Raw genomic sequence first — 21,168 nt, forward strand, 5'->3', positions numbered from 1 at the left:
GAGTGGGGGGTAATTAATTGAGGAAATAATTGACAGATTGCAGCATTAAATAAATTAAATTGAAATTCAAAATCTGAAACATGACTCAATTTTTCAGACTAAGAATTCCAACTCAGTTGATTCAAGGCTACAACTAGCAATTATATAAATAAATAAAAAAAAAAATTATGAGCATTTCATATAAAATTAAATAAACAATAAATTCTAAATTAGCTGTAAATAAGTAGGCCTACTTATAAAATAATAAAAAAAAAGCCAATTTCATCTATGCATAAACATTTATGCATTTAAGTGCTGTGGATCCATATGCATCTTTTAATGAATAACATGAATTGGCTCATAATGCATAAACTTATTATTAATCTATACAAATACATTTTAACTATGAAAGTCAAACGTGTTGAATTTGTAAAAGTAGGCTACTGGTCCCCTTACTAAAAAGTGATACCGAAAATGCTATTTTATTTACAAACAAATACATTATTTTAAGTTATTAGGCTTTTAAAAAAGCCTAATAACTTATATTTGATTTCATTTATAATATAATATAATTATAATATAATATATTTGATTTCATTTATAATGTAATTGAAATATTTATTTTAAATGTTTAACATCTTGAAAAGTCAAAAGATTTACTTTAGCGGAAGTCAATTCACCCCATTTTTCTAGTTGACTTTTTGTCGCCTGTGATATATTTAGCAGTGGGAGAAGATAACCCCAGTCATATCATCTGTCACCGTTTACACACACACACACACACACACACACACACACACACACACACACACACACACACACACACACACACACAGAGGGATCCTCCTCCTGTTAGAGTACTCCTCATGTTGCCACGTCCGCTCACCACACGCGACCTTGTGGGTGGTTTTTCCAGGACACATTGCGCGTGTTTCTTGCGCGATCTGGCAACACCGACCGAGTACTATCACCGACAGTGCTCTGCTGCTGCTGCTGTATCCGTGTGTGTATGTGCAATACTTCGGCTGCCGTGCGGCCTTCATGCTATTAGCACGCATCTATACATAGCGTCAATATTTTGCTTAGTTAAAGCATAAATGGCTTCCGGAGCCGAGAGAGCGGAGCCTGGAGACAGCGAACAGGATGAAGAAGATGTATATGAAGTGGAGAGGATTATTGACATGCGAGTGGAGGAGGTGAGAGTGTGTTTGTGGCAGAGCTGCGGATGCCATCTTTGCTAGCGACGTAGCATGTTGCTATTACTGTCCGTTATAAATACTGCACACACGTGTATAATTCATAGGATAAGGCCAAAGAACTAGTCCGAAGGGTGATTTTACGGCATGTTCGCATTAAAACACCAACTTCCCGCAGAGCAGAGAGGCTGTATTCACTCGTTGTAACTTTCTGACGGTTAGCTCAGGTTGAGCCACGAGCGAAGGCGCGAGTCAAATTCAGTGTCAACGGCTCTTGTTGCTTACATCAAATCGGCTTAAAATCTAGATACATTTACACTTTAAACCCCGTGCTAAATCAGTCCACGGCCAAAATGGGTGCCGAACACTAACGTTATCAGTGGCGTTTTATAGAGCTGAACAGTGTTAGCAGCAGTGACAGTCATTCAAGGGTTTATGTGCACCCTTGTTTACATCATCTATATACGCGCTATTATATCTGGAACAGCACAGTATTAGGTCTCTTTGGATAGAAATTAATAGAAAACAGAGACTTATGGATGACCTAATCTTATGCGCATGCTTCTGATCACACAACATGCATGTTCTCAAGTGTAAACTAAAAAAAAAATAAAAAATAAATCTCTTACTAACATCTAATGCGTGACAGATGAATCGCGTTTGTCTTAGCCCTTCATGCATGGTCCTACTGACGGGAATGAGTACCACCGATTCAGCATTTTGCTTTAAATCATTTATCTTCATTAGAATAGAATATTTATTTTCATTAGTTTAGATTATTTTAATATATAGTTACAGCACTTAAATAGCGTTGCTGTACTGTAGGGAGCCGTTTTAGACATGGATTTGGTCTGTGGAAGTGTGTAACGTTATTGGAGATGTGATTGGGATCTGTTTGGAGTCTGTGTTTCCCTGTTCCTGTCTAGGTGCTTTATGCAAAGGTCTCTTGGGCTCTCATAAAGAGAGAGAGGGAAATATCACATTACAGACCACTTTCTTCAATTTCAAGTCTGGAGATCATGGGTTGCCTGAGCAGATGTGAAATGCTGACTGAATAAATTCTGGGAGACTGTTTTAATACGGTTTCCCCAGCTGTGTTAAATGCAAGAATGACCGATCCCTTCATGCCAGACTGATTCAGTTTATTTTGGTGAAGCTACATTCAGCAGCGTCTAATCTAGAAATATCACAAGGGCATGTGTGTGTGTGTGTGTTTGTGGAACTGTGCATCATTAATACTCGAAGAACAGGTGTTAGTGACAATGGGAGGTTTGTTATTAAATAACTTAAAGTGACGTGACATACAGTCAAGTATGGTGACCCATACTCAGAATTCGTGATCTGCATTTAACCCATCCAAAGTGCACACACACAGCAGTGAACACACACCTGGAGCAGTGGGCACCCATTTATGCTGCGGCGCCCGGGAAGCAGTTGGGGGTTCAGTGCCTTACTCAAGGGCACCTCAGTCATGGTATTGCCAGCCCGAGACTCGAACCCTTAACCTTAGGGTTAGGAGTCAAACTCTCTAACCATTAGGCCATGACTTCCCCTGAGGAAAAGGAAGACAGATAATGAAGAAGTGGAGTGAGTAGGGAAAAAAAGTTTATCTGACAAGGTATAGTGATAGAAGAAAATTACAGACAGCTCAGTTGTAGCTGAATCTCTGTTGGTGGAGATTGATAAGCCTTGGTAAATTGTATTGAGGAGGTCAGTGTTTAGAGGACAGTTAACACACAAGGCATGTAAAATCTAATTTTGTAGTGCTCAGTGCCCTTTGAACTAGTCAGATGTACTGCAGTCATTGATTTGCGGTATCTGTAATGTGTGAGGTGACTGGGTGTATTTGAATGTGAGAGTATCTTCCTCAGTGGGTCTTATAATATTGTCTAGACTTAAACTAAATTTGCTTTTTAAAGTCATTTAGATACATAGAGCCTAATGTCATATTTTAAGCTTTTGTGCAACAATATTTAACTTTTTTCCCAATTTTTTTTTTTTTTAAATATGCAATACTATTCAGATGTATATCGTCAGTAAGATCAAAAAGAATGTAGAGAATGTATCACGGTTTTCACAAATATTAAGCAGCACAACTGTAAACCCAACACTAATTATAATAAGAAATGTTTCTTAACACCAAATCAGCACTTTATAGTGAAATCATAATCATATAACGATTTCTGAAGGATCATGAGATGCTGAATAATGGAGTAATGGTTTGCTGAAAATTCAGCTTTGCCAGCACAGGAATAAATGACATCTTAGAATATATTAAAATAGAAAACTGACAATTGTAATAATATTTGTATTTGTATTTTGTTTATCAAATAAATGCAGCTTAATTGAGCATAAGAGAAAAAAAATCTTACAGACGCCTTTTGAAAAGTAGTGTATGTTTAACAGCAATCAACTCTGAGAAAGCAAATACCAATTTTAATCACTATGTTATGTCGTCATTGGCATTAAACCCTTAATTAGATTAATATTTGATTACATAGAAAAATGAGTCATTTGTTTGCCCTCACATTTTGAATATCTGATACATTTTGGTCATTCCCAGTGGTATTCTTGTATTGAGACCTTGTTCATTTGTGACCTTGCAAGAAGACTGTTATAATATACAGCTTTCTGAATGAGAAATATTTCTATCTGTATGTCAGTCTCAGCGTCCGTCACGACTTTATCCAAGTAGTGTCCATTCATACTGACTGCAACACGAGACAGTCAGTGATGGCTGTGAGCCAGTAACAACTACTCTCAGATCAACTGACAGCCTGTGCTTACTAGACTACTGCGCTTTGGCACACACACATGTCTTTAACTCGCTTGTTTACATAAATACAGTGATTAACCGCTTCTCACTGTTGCTTGTTCGTGCACAGAGGGAGTTGTACAGGAAACTAGCACTGGCTCCACCAAGGCTCTTGAAATAGGTGTGAACATACAAGCAGTATCTCACACTTTAAGACAAAGACAGATTTGGGTTAACATATAACAGCTATAAAAGTACGCTAAGTTGGTTGCCAATGTCTTGAAACTGGTAGATGTAAAAGAGGAAAGAGATCCCATCCACTCTGTTGAATGTCAAAGCTATTATTAATCCTCCAGATTAGGGCTACACGATTAATCGCATGCGATTGTCATGCGTATCTCAATATCTCATAAAATACGCAATATCGCATTCATAACCGAATGCAATTCATCTGTGATTATGACGCGATATTGCGTAGCTGGTCAGTGAACTACGGCTCTGTGTAGTAAGTGCCGCTCCATTTGAATAAACAATAAACATGACAATCGCATGCAATTAATCGTGCAGCCCTACTCCAGATAGAGTCACAGGAAATAAGAGGAGCAGGGAATCAGCTGTGTTTGTTACTTAGCAACGCAGCAGATAATGAACTTCCCTTTGAAACTAACCTGTGATGCTTGGGATGTGTCTGCTAAGCATTAATTACTGCCTTAATGCCGCCTATAAACACTCTTCTCATCGTTCTCTCATGTAGTGCATCACACTAGTCATAATGTGAGGTAGACGTCTGACACTACAGCCTTAGTAGTATTTTTATTAGAGATGCACCGATAGACCGGAATTAGCCGGTTTTCCAAATGATCGGCCCAGACCGGTGACCAGCCGGTCAGTCTTCCGGTTCCGAGCCGGGATTGATAATGTATTTGTGTCGTACCAGATAAGGCTCGCGCAGCCTGAGTGAGTGTGTGAGAGAGACTCGTGCAGACAACAAAACAAATGAGCACAACACCACTCACAGAAACTAATAGATACATACTGCAGTAGTAAAAAACAAAAAAACAATTATAATATATGATTTAGGTACGCAGCATTGCACGAACAAAATGTTTCAACACGATTGAAATGTGTGATTTTATACAATAGTAGTTCAATAAGTTAACAAGTTATATTAAGTGACTTACAGTTTAGACACACTATTGGCTGTTTTTGCTCAATTTGGCTGATGAAAATATTTGCAATCAATTCCATAGCAGAACTGTTTTGTGTTTCCGAGCAACAGAGCCGTGTTTTGTTACTGAATGAATCAAGTGAGTCAATGATTCAGTAACCCATTCAAAAAGACAGTAGTCTTAATGAATCAGCCGTTTTAACAAATCTGTTGAATGAAGGACTAAATGTTGCCGCCACCTACTGGTTTGGTTTCATATTTAAAGCTATCATTGCATTTTCCCCAACATTTCTTATTTGTATGTTTAAAGAGCAGGTCATATGGTATTTTAAATTGTCCTAATATTGTGTTGGAGTCTCCTACAACAGGCTTAAATGCAGCTAAGGTCAGAAAACATTGTAATTTTCTCAGAATATACATTTAATATCAGACTCATTTGCCAATGATTCCAAAATGATTCATTCCTAGCAAGTTCGGAGCAAACTCCTCCCTTCCATAAGCCTACTCTATTCTGATTGGTCAGCTGGCCAAACCTGTTGTAATTGGCACAAAGAGGAGTCCTTGAGCCAGTTAGCCAGCACTACCATTGACAAAGCACCTTTACATAAAGCAATAATATAGTGCTCCAATCTGTTCTTATTATAAAGACAGCAAAATAAACAGCAATTTCACAATGATTATAAAGTCTGTGTGCTACACTACATTCTTTATTATTAAACAAAGTAATTAGAATAACATGAGTTTACAATAATTGACACATTATTAGGAAATAGTAGGTTCACAGCGAATTATCAGAACTACTTAAGTAATATGCTTGACCTGGAAACCTTAAGCTGCACTAGGTATACATCACATATTAGCACAAAAACTTGATATTTTGAGCACTTAATTGAAAATGTACACATAAGGTATCATTCATACTACTTGCAGGTTGTGGTTCGGAGAGCTTGTTAGTCCAATTTAAGAAGATTAGAAGCCAACGAAGATAAAAGCCAAGAATAGAGAAGCAGTCCTTGGTAAAATCACATGCACAAAACAAAAGGTTTGAATTGTATTTCTGTGGTATCCGTGAACACAGCGTCTTCTCAACATCATGTAAACACACTAACTAGCGGAAGTGTTTGTGGGCAGGTCAGACTCTGTTTGTATTTCGTGGGCAGGCGGGGATTATGCAAATGTGTTACCCAGTGACGTTTAGTTACTTGACATACACATTGATAACTTTCCCGTTCAGCCCTGCATTTGGAGAGTCTTGTGTTCCAAGGACAGATGTGAGCTGCTAGATGTTTTAAACCACGCAGGTTTGTTTACCGCATGCTGCGCTCGTGGAAAAGGCCTTTAACGGTGCGCATTCTGGAGACTCCGTCGCTATGGAAACAAAGACGCCAAAATCACAGGCAAATGAGCTTCTCTAATAGCCTACTTATGAAATGTATTTCATTATAATTGCTATTAGTATTATAAACAGTGCAAAATACTTTGTTTATTCAAATATGTGTTGGCCTTTGTCAAATACGGGACAAATCACGTCCCATATTGCTTTGATATGGGACACATAATTTTACCTTTAAATACTGGACGATTTCATAATTTAAGTGACGGGTTGCAACCCTAATAACTGCCTGTGTTTACATTAATTTTGCGTCATAAAACCATTTTGAGCGCCATGTGCATTAAACCACTTACATTTAGTTGCGCTCAGCCGCATGCTCGAGCAGTCTTCACAAACAAAGCGTGTGTCAGCATTTGAAATTGAAAGCAGCCTTCTGTTAGTGAGGTTCATATTTTAAATATATAAGTCCACTGCATTCCAAACCACATAAATTATGAATTCCCAGAACATTCAAAAGTAAAATACCGATGTGCGAGACCGCACACTTCAAGTGTAACATCAAACAAAGCGCGCGTCTCTCACAGCGCATCCTGTGCAATGATGCCGGTGAATGTCCTTGTAATTCACTTCAAACTTTCCGAACTTTATGTAAGATTATTTTACGGATGGTTAGAGTGGAGTATGTGTGTGAGGAATTGGAAGCAAGCAGGGTACAGGTGTTTCTAAAGTAAACTCAGCGTCATCGCGCATCTGGTTAAAAACTAAGCTCAGAATCGATTCTGAAATTCTCAGAATCAAACCAGAATCATTGGAGAGAGAATTGCGATGCATCAATTTTTTTTTTTTTTCCCACCCCTACTGTCAACATGTATTTACATACCTCTGGATATCCCTCTGGCAGGCCATGATCTTTGACCTCTGACATTTTTACAGGGAGTGGTGCTGTACCGGGTGCGATGGAAGAACTATTCATCGGACGATGACACCTGGGAGCCTGAGGCACACTTGGACGACTGCAGGGAGGTGTTGCTTGCCTACAAGAAGGCCCTGTCTGAGATAAAGCCAAAGAAGGAAACTGGCATGGTGAGACTGTTTAAATGTGTGTTCACATGATTGCATTTTTTCTAAGAGCTTGTACAGCCAAAGCAATATCTGGTTTACTTTATGCAGTCTTTGTGAATATTGATTGTTCTCCATTGTACCTAGAAGCTGCCCATGAAGAGTGATCTGTTCGATGCTGATTCTGAGAGTGACAGTGATAAAGAAAAACACAAAGAATCACCTGTAAAAAAGAAGAAGAAGAAGAAAAAGAAGAAAGTGGAGGAATCAGATGATGAGATGCCTGTGAAGGAAAAGAAGAAGAAGAAAAAGAAGGAGAAATGGTGGGAAGATAAGCCTCTGCCTGCCCCTGAGTCTGATGAGGAGGAGGTGGAGAGCAGGGATCCTTCCCCTGCACCTCCTAAAAAAGACACAAAGAAGAGGCTCATTGAATCTGATGAGGACGATGCCCCAGTTACTCCTAAGAAACAAAAGAAACTTGACAAACATAAAGAAGGAGGAAAGCAGAAGAAAGAGAGTGGAGAGGACGGCAAGAAAAAGAAAGTAAAGTCAAAAAAAGAGATCGATACTTCAGATGAAGAGGATGAGAAGAGCGACGTGCCCTCTGAGTCCCACACGGATGATACGACGAACACAGAAACAAATGATTCCTTCAAAACCACAACAGCAAAAACCACAGACAAATCTGCGAGAAGTGAGAGTGGAGGTGATCTCAAGCAGGCCAAGCAGAAAAAGGCCAAGTCTGACCTGAAGCTGCAAGGTTTTAAAGACCTGATTCAAGAGAAGAAGCCTAAAAAAGTAGAGGTTTCAACAGCCACACCTAAAGAAAGTGGTGCAAGCAAGCACAAGAGCCTAACTAGTAGCAAGAGCACTAGCAAGTCTTCTCGCAGCGAGGAGGAGCCCGACTCCAGTGACACGGGGGCAGCTACGTCCGCACCCAAGTCAAAGGTTAAAAGCAAAGGGCAGGAAGCAGCCCCATCTTCTCAGAAGCTCTCATCTGCATTTTCCTCCTCCTCATCCTCCACAGCATCAACAGCCCCCATCAAGCCCAAAGAGGAGGAGCCGAAGGAAGAAACTGGTGAGAAGGGAGGTGTCTCTAACTTGTTTGAGAAGTTCCTGTTGAACTGTGAAGCAAAAGATCGTGTACCAAGGAGACAAGCAGACCAGAACAAGAATGCAACTCCAAAGGTACAGGTCTAAAACTCTGATGTAAACCATTCTCTTGCTTTCGTTTATTTGGCATTTTTGTTATAAGGTACTACACCTGTTAAAACAACTAGTACCAGATTGTTATTATGCTAATTCAAAGAAAAAAGTCTCTTAATCTCACTAAGTGTTATTTGACCAAAATGCAGCAAAAATTGTACAATTAAAAAATATAACTATATTGTGAATCATTATTACAGTTTATTTCAAATAAGTTTTCTCACCTGTTTTCTATTTGAATATATTTTAAAATGTAATTTATTCCTGTAGTTGAATTTTCAACAGTTATCCAGTCTTCAGTGTCACATGATCCTTCAGAAATCATTCTAATATGGTTTGATGCTTATTTCTTATCAGTTTTGAACACATTTGTGCTCCTTAATATTTTTTTGTGGAAATAGTTTTTTTTTTTATCATCAGTCTTTATATTTAATGTCACTTTTGATTAATTTAATGTGTACTCATTAAATAAAAGTATTAATTTCTTTACATATCTTACTGCAACCAATTCAATGATTAAGTATTCATATTTTTTGTTACGGACATGAATGATTTTTTGCCTTCAAAATATTTAAGTTTTATATTTGTGACTTTTTTTCCACCTGTTTTACAGGGTGCCGGGAAAAATGACAAGAAATCGAAATTGTCAAAGCAGTCTCCTGCACGGAAACCTGATTCAGACAGGACTGAGAAGGCAAAAGATGGTAAAATAAATTTGTAGCTCATTTAAATTTTGAATGGTCTTGCGTTTTTTGTTTGATTAACCACTACATTCTTCTCCTACCAGTGCCTCGACCTGGTCAGAGTCCCGTCTCTATGGAGATCGATGAGAAACAGGAGAAGGGAGCATCTGAGATGGAGAAAAGTGATAAATCAGACGAGCCGGCCCCCAAGTCTAAGGAGGAATTACAACGAGAGCAGAGAGAGGAAGAGCAAAGGAAGAGGAAAGAAAAGTTGGAAGAAGAGGAGAGAAAGAGGAAAGAAAGGATTGAAGAAGAGGAGAGAAAGAAGAAAGAGAGAATAGAGGAAGCCCAACGGGAGAGAAAAGCACGCATGGAGGAGGCACAGAGGCTTGCCGAGGAGGCCCGGCAAGAGCGGCTGGAAAGGAAGTCCATGACTGAGTCAATAGCGTCTCCTGACTCAACAGAAGACTCCAGGTGGAAGGACAAGAAGAGGAGAAAGAGGGATGACAGTGAATCACGGGTCTTCACTGCCTGCGATGACAATCAGGAATCTCAGGAGACCATGGAGCGCTCAGACAAAACTCCTGGTTTGTATTTGCCAAAAAGAGATTCAACTTTTGAAAACATGTCTTGAGACACCCGCATTCTGTTCATTTGCACTAGGGATGCACGGTTAATTGAAATAAAGCTAAAATCCTGATTATCGATTTTAGTGAGATTATTAAACTGCAAAGGTTGTGATTTAATTAAATATGCGCAGTGTGTTTTAGAGTGAAGGGTGGCATTGTGTTCTTTTACATGTGAGCAGCTCATGATCTGGTGTTTTCGGTGTCTCAGAGTCTCTGCTTCTGCTCTGAGTTTGGATTGATGATAATGCGCATTTCAAAACACGACAAGCTCCAACCATCTTTACATACTTGTAATGAAAAGTGCTTATCAACAAAATTTAATAAGTGTCAACAGAGTGTCAACAAAAGAAAAGCTTAAAATTAAAGCTTGATGGTTTAACATGTAAAAATTACAAAACTAAGCCCACCCATGATGACAATGATGATGTTTATGATGTTATATTTTATGTAATATTTGTAATGTATGTAATATTTTTCTTATACTCTTAAATAACAGATTTTACAATCATAATTTTTCTTATTTCTTCTGTTTATTTATTTATTTATTTAAAATAATCATGATGGAAATAAAATAAAATATATTTATATATAGTAATATTTAAATGGAGATAAAATTTTCATTTTCGGCCAATTTTCAAGCCTACAAACAAGCACAGCAAACTAGGTTTTTAAATTGCAATAACTATATTTTTCAGAAAATTGCAATTTGATGGGTTTTTTTTTTTTTGCCCCAGATCAGTAGCCGTTTTCAAACAGAAGAGCACATCCTATTTGCTCAATTGGCATTTTTCTATTATATATGTATTATAGGCTATGCATATAGTAGCTGATACAGTGGGGAACCCAAGTGGTTTTTGAGTCCCTGGATGCTAATTAGAGTGTTTCTGTGTGACAGACAGGGGACCGCCATCTCTTAATCTTGGGGTGGAGCTCAAGCTGGACTGGATGACACTGGAGGACTTTCAAAAACACTTGAATGGAGAGGATGAGAATCTCTCTCCGCTGGCCTTAACTCCCGGTGAGTGATACCAGCACAGAAAAACTACAGCACAAATCCCTCCTGAATGGCATACTTCAGGCCCATCTTTCATTTATTGTAACATTTCAGTTTTCAGTTGATTTAAGTTTTCTTCATCATTTTCCTCTCCTCTTCTCCCTTGCTCTGCTTACCATGTAACTTTCAGCTGAGCTGCGAGAAGCAGTGAAGAATGGGAATTACTTGGCAGTAAAACGTGCCCTTAGTTCCAAAGAGGACTACAATCTGGACCAGGAGGTATGTTACTTAATACCTTTTCGCTCTGCCCCTTTTTTTTTCCTCTCTGCCTGTCTCTGTCTTGAATCTTTATTAATCACCCATCAGAGACCTGGGTCATGTTGCTGTTGTTCATCATAGATTAACCATTACTGAGTCAGTGGTTTCAGTCAAACATACTTGTCTATAGTACCTGCAGAACATTATCTGTTAACATTTGTTATAACATCTAATATAATGTAATTAAATATTTGTATTGAATCAATAAAGAAAAACATACTTTTTGTATCAATATGGTGTAATTAGAGCATTTACTAGCAGAGACTATCTGGACCTTTTGCAGGGCTGCCATACCGTGATCCCTTAGTTTTAGTGCTGTTTGGGAGGGTGCCATGTGAACATCTTTGAATGTTTTGTGTTTGTGCTGCCACCTGCAGGACTCTAGCGGCATGTCCTTAACACTGCTGGCTGCTGCAGGCGGTCAGGATGATGTCCTCAGGCTGCTCATTAAGAAAGGAGTGAAGGTCAACGCTAGACAGAAGAATGGCACCACTGCCCTGATGCATGCTGCTGAAAAGGTGCAGAACAACACTGCTCTGTTTTGGAACTCTTTTGATGACTATTTTCACTTCAATCATTAATGCAAGAGAGTATTAGCATATTTTTTTAATAACTCACTGTTCTGTTTGGTGCAGAACTTCTTGACAACAGTGGCCATTCTCCTAGAGGCAGGAGCATCTGTAAATGCCCAAACTCGGGCAGGAGAAACGGCTCTCATGAAGGTGAGAAGGGTGTTATATTGACCTGGGAGTTAGATCTCTACAAACAGAAACTGGTTTGTTAATAACCCCATGATTGATACTCTATCATTCAGATGTGTGGGTTTATTAGCATAATGTTAAAAATGTTTTTAAAAGGAAAAAAACTACTTTTAAGCTCATCGAACTGCATGTATTTGATCAAAAATACAGTAAAAATAGTTATAATATGAAATATTATTACACTTTAAAATAACTTTTAATTATATCTTATTCCTATGATGCAAAGCTGAATTTTCCGCAGTCATTACTCCAATCTTCAGTGTCACATGATCCTTCAGAAGTCATTCAAATATGCAGAGTTGCTGCTCGAGAAACATTTATCAATGTTGAAAACAGTTGTGTTGCCTTATATTTTTTTGAAAACTGTGATTAATTATTCTGTAGCTATCAGACAGTTTGCACTTTTAGGTTATAACATTTGGTATGTACTGAGTGCTGATTGTTGAATTATTCTTTCTAGCTTGTAAGCGGGGCAATGCAGATGTGGTTCGCCTCCTGTTGGAATATGGCGCTGACTGCAACATCTTGTCTAAACACAAGAACACTGCCTTGCACTATGCCAAACTTAGCAACAATTTGATGGTGTATGATCTCATCAAAGACCATATGCAAACGTGAGTGTTTAATTGCTGCATTAATCAAACACCTTCACATATATTTAAATATATAGAACACGTGCAGGATAAAAATTTCACTATTAAAATAAAGGGCATATGTCAAATGCATCTTGTAGGTTATCAACTGTGGCGGAGGAGACAATCAGAGCTTATTTTGAAACGCGGCTGGCCCTGCTAGAACCTGTATTCCCTTTGGCTTGCCACAGATTGTGCGAGGGACCAGATTTTTCACTGGAATTCAACTACAAACCCCCTCAACACACACCCGCAGAAGGTAGAATACTGGCTTCAAATTCTTCTGTTCTCAATTACTGCAGTTTTATTTTCCCAATTAGTGTGCCATTATTGTGCTTTCTGTCTCAGGATCTGGCATCCTGCTTTTTATCTTCCATGCAAACTTCCTTAATGAGATCACAGCTAGACTCTGCGGTCCCTGTAGTGTCCATGCTGTCGTCCTGAATGATAAGTTTCAGCTGCCCATCTTCTTGGTAAGACACTGATGTCACAATCGATCCTTATTCAAATGTATTGTCTCTTTGTTCTGTTGAATGTCTTCAGTCTCTCACACTCTGCGTGCTGCTCCCCCTACAGGACAGCCATTTCATATACTCTTTCAGTCCTGTTCAGGGAACCAACAAACTGTTCATCCGTCTGGCAGAGTCGCCCACAGCAAAGGTACCTGGGACTGTCACACATTATTATTTATATGAGATGGTTTAAATACTGCTTTATAAATGCCTAAACATGCACTAAAGTAGGGCACGCCAGGTTTTGATTTTTAACCCTCTGGAGTCGATTAATGCATATACGCGTTTTGGGGTATTTTCTCCTGATAACACCGAAAAGAACTTAAATTACACTTTCAGTTTTGATCGTACAGATAATAGCAATACATCAATCGAATCTGTAAAGGGTTTACTTTTTTTTTGTATACAGACATAATAACAACAAAACTTTGTGCACTTATAAAATAAAGATAACAAACAAGGAGTGCTGTCTGCAGCCTTTGTCTGCGCTGATCTTCATTTACAAACGCGTCATTAAAATGAACTGTAACTCAGTGAATACTCAACACAGAGACATGAGAGATATATCTATAGAAAGCCTGACATGTCTACTTTTAAACTAAACAAGTGCTGCTGAAAACAAATATTCTGTGATAAAGTAATCCATATGAAAACAACGCAATGTCCATTTTTCACGTCGCCCTTCATTATCTTCTAATGAGACCACGCCCCCGCGCTGAACGCGCTTTTGAGATAATAATGTTTCACTGAAGCGCACGGCTTGAATACGCCCACACAACAGAAGACAACGCAGCGAGATTGTTCTTCAAGTTTTTTTATTTTACTGTTTGCTTCGAGATGAGAGGAATAAGACATAATTCACCCCAAAAAGATGTGATGTGGTTGAGGATTTGAGATTTGGATTTCCTCAGAAAAAAAGAATGAAGCACTTTATTCAGCAGAGATCATAAACATGAGTATGTCTTTTTATTTATTTATTTATGTACTTGTACTAGTTTTCACATAATGTGTAAACATTTTACTAGTTAGACTTTTTCCAAAACCAGATTGTTAAAAGGATTTCTGAAGGATTGTGTGACTGGAGTAATGATGCAAAAAATTCAGTTTGAAAGTCAGCTTTGATTGTTCCTAATAAACTGTTTAACTGCACTCACAAGTGAATATTAAATTATGTTGTGGGATAATAAAATATATTCTAAATAAACTACAAACATAAAATTATACACAATTATTTTGTCCTCACATTCTTTCTTGTAACTCATCCCTCTCAGTGACAGCTGACTGAATGGCTCATTATGCAGCTCATTATGCAGGCCTTTGTCTTCTCAGGTGTGAATTCATGATAGTTGATGCCTACTCGCATATGACTTTTACCAACAAAAAGTGTCTTAGAAAATTTAAATCAATATATTGTTTTCTGTAAGTGAGTAAACAAGATGATTTTCACATCATTTAGAAAAAAAAATTCTAGGCTACAAGCTCCAGTTCTCAAAAGTCCCGGGAACCAATGTTCTGTATGTGTTTTATTGCCTTATTCAAGTGATTTAACATTTTTAGTTTTTCACTAACCACGCATAACATTTTTTTTCTCAAAACACAATCATGTACATACATGCTTTTCACATATTTTTATAGCCCAGTTTGTGCTGATTACAGTGAGATTAGACTTTAGCCATTTAGATATTTATAAGAAACTGAAAAAAAGCACAAATGTCAGGGCATGACAAAACTTCTCCAGGCCCCAAAAATACCCTTAGACTCCAGAGGGTTAAACATGCAATGCTCATGTTTATTCAACGAAGTCAACAGCCACAAATAAATCAATGTATGGGAAACACTGCTAATGTGTATTAAAATATCAATTTTTCAACAAATTGAAAAAAAAAAAAGTATATTCAATATATTAATTTTGAATAATTGTTCAGCCCTACACCAAAGCAAGTGTGAATAATTGAGATAGGGCTCTGTAAAATAAGAGATACTTGTCGCTAACTGGGTTTCCATGGTTCTTTGGAAATATCAGGGAATGTTAAATTTAGCATAAAATGAACATTCTAGTTTTTAAATGCATGTTATTGATAGTTTTTTGTGAACATTTAATCCTTGTATTTTCATTTTTTGACCTGGTAATTCTTAATAAAAATATCGCAACTTGACCTTTCAGTGAAAAGACTGACATTTCTAATCATTTAGACCAGTTAATTGCATTCAGATGTGCCTCCGTCCAAACAACAATTGACAGAAAGAACCTGCCCTACATTTTTTCCTTTTTTGATAACCAGTTTCCCTCAGTTGTACATCAGTATGGAAGAAAAGATCTTATGCTACTTCAATGAAAAATTTCAGTTTTATTTATTTTTTGCCTCAAAGTCATGGAAAATGAATAAAAAATTGTGTCTGATTCATTAGAGAATCATTTTGTTTAGTTCTTTTTAATGATCCATTCTGAATGATTCTTTCATTTAATTTTTAAATATCCTTCATTAATTCAGATTGGAAAGGTCATGGAAAAGTGGAAACTAAGCTAAGCAAGCCTTATGATAAATAAAATGTAGTAATTAGGACGTGTGTTTCACTTTTTCCACAGGTTAAACTGCTAATTTGTGCATACAGAGTCCAACTACAGTGATGCCACAGTCCTCCCTTCCGGGTCAAAGGTCACCACAGAAGCTCGGCCTCCCCAAAAACTGAGACTTTTACAGTTTTACACTTGACACATGCTGAGCAGGAGACAGTTTAGAAATGGTTATGTTTTACTTTGGGGAAAGACTGTAGTACTAACGGTTCAGTAACGGTAACAGTCAAAACTTAATGTGACTTTTAATACGTGCTTGGTTAAGTTTCCGGAGGTCTGATTTTGGATAGCAACTGCATCACACATGAAGGTCAGAAAATGTGACAAAATGGATTTGTATCTGAAGGTCATTTGTAAATGTTGTTTGTAAAGTGCTCCTTTTATTTTTTTTCTCTTTTAAATAGAATAATTTATCACTCCAGATTCACCTACTGTTTTCTTTTTTATGTTCCGTTCTGTTTAACCTGACCACACGCTCATCTGATGTGCTTCTGTCTTCATTGCTTGTGCAGAGTGAATGATGGAACGAATGAACAGTTCTTGTCTCCCTTTTGCTTTGTGCTCGTGGGACTGTGACAAAACTGGACCCAAGTGTGACTTTGAACTCCAGAGTGGGTACTTTAAAATACAAGGTTTCATATTTTGTTTCCTGAGAATGCGATGGTTTTTCAAAAGGTATGAACTAGTGGCATGAATCCTAAATTGGACAAAATGAAGCCATTATAGTTAAAGAAATGTTTGAATATATACATTTGGGTTGTGAGCTATTTTAAGGGCTAATTTGTTTTTGCATTGAGAGGAGGAAGATTGAAGTCATCCAAGTAGGAGTGATCAGTAGAACAAGTTCTTTTAACACTGATTAGTAGAGAACGTGACCCTTTTCATGTATGTACCAATGTGTTGTAAGGCAGGTTGTACATCAGCTCAGTTTAATTTCTTATTAGATTTTGCATTAGAGTGTAGTTAAGTAACTGTTCAACATGCAGCACATGAGCTCAGGTCATCACCTGGTACTGATCATACAGATTACATGAGTGTAGTTTTCACAAGCATTATGTGAAGTTATTAATGACTGAACTAAGAGCCAGATCTGGAATGTACAGCTGGGCTCATCTTGAAAGAGCTTTGAAGCACAGTGACGTTCTTTTATTCTGTTGCCTACCTCTCTTTGTCCCGTCATTGTATTATTAGTAAGTGAGAGAAAGACTGATCATTGATTCATTTCCTTTTTTGACTACAGTAAATAAACTGTACATATATTTCCATAACAATCAATATTTTGTCTTCTCTCCTATTTACTATAGCAACAATAAATAAACAGTTGTTCTCTTAATTGGTGCAGCACTAGAGACTTCCATCCCACTAATTTAATTTATATACACATTCAGTGGAACAAATGAGACTGTGTTTCAGATGGGAAAGATGGCTCATTGCCAACATATGCACTAGAGATGGATGTGATAGAACTGTCTTCAGCAAGGATGTCCAATCCTGCACAAGGGGGGCCGAATGTGTAGCTCCAACCAGCTCCAACACACTTGCCTGGAAGTTTCTAGTAGGTCTGAAAACCTTGATTAGCTGCTTCAGGTGTGTTTAATTGGGTTTGGAGCAAAACTCTGCAGGACAGTGTTTGGAGGCCCCTGGTCTTCAGTATAGTAAAACAAGTATACCAAACCTAAAACATCCAGAAAAATCATCATTAATTGATCTTATGCTTACAAATGCCCCACACAAATATTCTTGTGCCTCTGTTTTTGCAAATGATATTAGCGATCATTGTCTTATAGCATCTGTAAGGAACACAAAAATTCCTAAAACAAGGCCGCACATAATTTTTAAGAGGGCAATGAAGCAGTTTTCAATGCAGGCCTTTTTACATGATTTGTATGATTTTGATTGGGGAAGAATTAGTCTTATTGATGATGTTGAAAATGCTTGAACATTTTTTTATGATGGTTTTACAGACCTGGTAAATAACCATGCCCCACTCAAAAGACATAGAGTAAAAGGGCGAAATAATGTTTGGTTTAGCAATGATTTGTCTGACCTTCTTCTAGAGCGAAATCAAGCCTGGGCTCAAGCTAGAAAGTCAAAGCTCAAGTATGACTGGTTGAAATTTCGGCGTTTACGTAATTTGTGTCCTTTAAAAATCCGTAATGCCAAAATGAATCCGTAATGGAAAATGATCAAATTATTAACAGAGGCAAAAACAGATACAGGAGTACCATCTTGGATTGTTGTTGATGACAAAAAAAATAATTGACAAAAACGAAATTTTAAATAGTTTTAATAATCATTTCATTGCTGCTGGTTCCCTTTATGAAACACTACATAATCCAGTTTCTGGTTCTCCCACTGCATGTCCTGTTGATCATTTATTGTCAGCTCAACTATTTAATTTTTAAGACAGTAACTGTACCAGAAGTAAGAAAGGCCTTGAAAGATCTAGATCCAAAAAAAATCATCAGGTCCAGACAAATTGGAACCATATTTTCTAAAAATACCTGCAGATTTGATAGCAACTCCAGTTACATATTTAATTAACCTTTCTTTAGCCACAAATCAAGTACCAGCAATTTGGAAATCTGCCAATGTTCTCCCCCTTCACAAAAGTGGTGATCCTGCAAACATAAATAACTATAGGCCTATTTCTAAATTGTCAGTATTAACTAAACTAATGGAATCAGTTATTAGCATGCAATTAAAAGACTATTTAATTAATAACAATATTCTGAATGAATTTCAATCTGGTTTTAGGAAACAACACAGTACAATAAAAGCTGTCTCAAAAGTTGTAAATGATCTGGTCAAAATCTTAGACAATAAGCAGTGCTGTGCAGCACTGTTTATTGATTTGTCAAAAGCTTTTGACACAGTGGACCATAAAATACTTCTTCAAAGACTTACCTCGATTGGGCTATCAGAACAAGCAGTGGGATGGTTCAACAGTTACCTAACAGGGAGAACACAATGTGTGCAAGTAGATGGCCTTACTTCTCCCTCCCTAAATATTTTAAAAGGGGTGCCTCAAGGCTCAATCCTTGGGCCACTTCTTCTTAGCATTTATATAAACAACCTCTGCAATAATATAAATAATACAAACTATCATTACTATGCTGATGATACTGTTCTCTACTGTTCTGGGTCCACATTAGGTCAAGCAATCACAAATTTACAATCTGCTTTTAATATCTTGCAACATAATCTGGCTACTTTAAAATTAGAGTTCTAAACTCTAAAAAAAACTAAAGTCATGACTTTTACTCTGGGAAAATCAACTAAAAACAATGTCCAAACCATTTGTACACTTTCAGGTACGGATATTGAAGAAGTGTTACATTACAAATACTAGGGCATTACCATTGATCAATCACTGTCTTTTACATTGCATGTACAAGATTTGGTTAAAAAAACTGAAGTTAAAGTTAAGTTTTTTCTTTAGAATCAAGTCTTATTTATCTTTTGAAGCAATAAAACAACTTGTCAATGCAACATTCTTGTCTATCTTAGACTATGGTGATATTTTATATATGCATTCAACCTCCCAGTGTCTTTATGCTTTGGACACGGTGTTTCATGGAGCCTTAAGATTCATCACAAACTTAAAATTTCACACTCATCACTGTTTGCTGTATTCTCGGGTCGAGTGGTTCTCCCTCTCCATTAAGTGTTGAATGCATTGGCATCTTTTTTATTTATAAAGCAGTATTAGGACTACTTCCTCCTTATCTGAACACTTACATTCTCCCGAGGTCTGTAGGAACATATTACTTGCGTTCACAGGATCTGTTTTTATTGACAGTCCCTAAAGCCTGCATTGACTTTGGCAAAATGCTTTTAATTTCACAGCACCATCTGCATGGAATCAGCTTCAGAATGAACTACAGTTGACGGAGTTGGTCTCACTTTATTCTTTTAAAGGCTTGTTAAAGGACCTTGCAGAAAGGCAATCTGTCTGTCATTGTTTTTAAATTGATTTAGGACCCAGGTTAACATATATATATATGTATTGTTGTTTGAATATGATGAGTGAAAGTGTGTTTATGTATTTACTTGTTATTGTCTTTGTATTTGTACTACGCTGGCTGCTGCCACTTGCCAGGACACTCTTGTAAAAAGGATTTTTATTCTCAATGAGGTTTTTTGAATGAATGAATGAATGAATACTGTAAAGCAGGGGTGTCCAAACTTAGTCCTGGAGGGTTTAGCTCCAACTTGCCTCAGCATACCTCCCTGGAAGTATTAGTATGTCTAGCAAGACCATAATTCACTGCTTCAGGTGTGTTTACTTGGGGTTGGAGCTAAATTCTGCAGGACTGGACACCCCTGCTATAACGGCAGCAACAAAAAAACAATCTGGATTTTTGACATTTTCCAGTTCACTGGATGTCTTCTAACTAGTAAACACTGGATTACCAGCCAACATCTTTAAGGACTAAAAATGTCCATGTACAAAAGTTTATATAGGGAAATATAACAAACATTTCTGAAAACACTAAGATAAACTGGGTTATTCTGGTAAATCATATAATTCTGATTAATATGTGCATGTTTCATATCTGGCACATGCAATGGTTTCGTGCTTTAGTGTGTATAAATACAGCTAACTAAACTCAGTGGCATTTAGCAATTTTGCTTTTCACTCTGTATTGTTGGATACTACCGTTTTTTTTCGTATAACACAATATACATATCCGTTATATGTCAAAGCGTTCATTTATATTCCATTTGGATAAAATCGGTCGAATTTTCTTTCACCAAAACAACTTTAAAATCTAATTTACACATCTTGCATTACTTAGATTATCAAATAATATAAAACTTCATCAAGATATGTAAATGTGTGGCATCAAGTTCCTGCTAATCTCGAACAACCATACTAAATGCTTGATAGGTTAATGCTCAAATGTTTTTCGCGTGCATGGGTCGATTCTTTTTATTGAATCAAATGAACACAAACCGGATATGAATGATTCGGTCAGATCTGTTCTCGAGTCAACAACTCACTCGTTAAACCGAGAACCGTCTCTATTGACCATGTCTGATTAAGAGCGTTTCGAGGGAATTGAGGATTTGACCGATAAACCGTAAGTTACTTTAATAGCAAGAAATAACACGTACTTGAAAGGGGTTCAAATGTGTTGTAAATGGACATTATTTAGCATACAAACGACAACATTTGAAGAACTGAATTGTAGCTATAATTTACGTAACTTGGACACATAAAATCAGAATAAAAACACTTTTAACATTCAAAAAGGTAACAGAAGCATAAGGTGCCGTGATATGAAACGTTTTGTCACGCTGGGTTGTCATGTAGTGGACCACGTAGTGGCGTTATTGCGTCATTGCGTAAAAAGAATCACCG

The 21,168-nt window shown here is 37.3% G+C and overlaps 1 protein-coding gene across 2 annotated transcripts; it reads left to right on the forward strand.

Annotated features, from left to right (window-relative positions):
• Positions 1-827: 827 nt before the first annotated feature.
• On the forward strand, positions 828-17,075 carry LOC109096352 (M-phase phosphoprotein 8-like). 2 transcript variants are annotated; one of them, XM_042731345.1, is made up of 14 exons: positions 828-1,175; positions 7,365-7,514; positions 7,638-8,678; positions 9,310-9,400; positions 9,484-9,966; positions 10,904-11,026; positions 11,193-11,281; positions 11,698-11,838; positions 11,956-12,042; positions 12,541-12,695; positions 12,815-12,972; positions 13,062-13,186; positions 13,290-13,373; positions 15,813-17,075. In XM_042731345.1, exons 1-14 carry the CDS (start codon positions 1,077-1,079, stop codon positions 15,852-15,854), a joined length of 2,868 nt encoding a protein of 955 aa, XP_042587279.1. In that variant the 5' UTR covers positions 828-1,076; the 3' UTR covers positions 15,855-17,075. The 2 variants fall into 2 exon arrangements, with proteins under 2 accessions (XP_042587279.1, XP_042587280.1); XM_042731346.1 differs by having other exon boundaries at positions 830-1,175; positions 7,641-8,678.
• Positions 17,076-21,168: the final 4,093 nt, after the last annotated feature.

Source organism: Cyprinus carpio, chromosome B9, assembly GCF_018340385.1.
Source record: "Cyprinus carpio isolate SPL01 chromosome B9, ASM1834038v1, whole genome shotgun sequence".
Lineage (NCBI taxonomy): Eukaryota > Metazoa > Chordata > Actinopteri > Cypriniformes > Cyprinidae > Cyprinus > Cyprinus carpio.

Bases quoted from the DNA above. Each gene is read 5' to 3' on its own strand.
- LOC109096352 (XM_042731345.1), top strand. From the start codon at position 1,077: ATGGCTTCCGGAGCCGAGAGAGCGGAGCCTGGAGACAGCGAACAGGAT. The intron at 11,027-11,192 runs GTGAGTGATACC...TGTAACTTTCAG, and splicing joins TCCGCTGGCCTTAACTCCCG to CTGAGCTGCGAGAAGCAGTG. The intron at 12,043-12,540 runs GTGAGAAGGGTG...TTATTCTTTCTA, and splicing joins GAGAAACGGCTCTCATGAAG to GCTTGTAAGCGGGGCAATGC.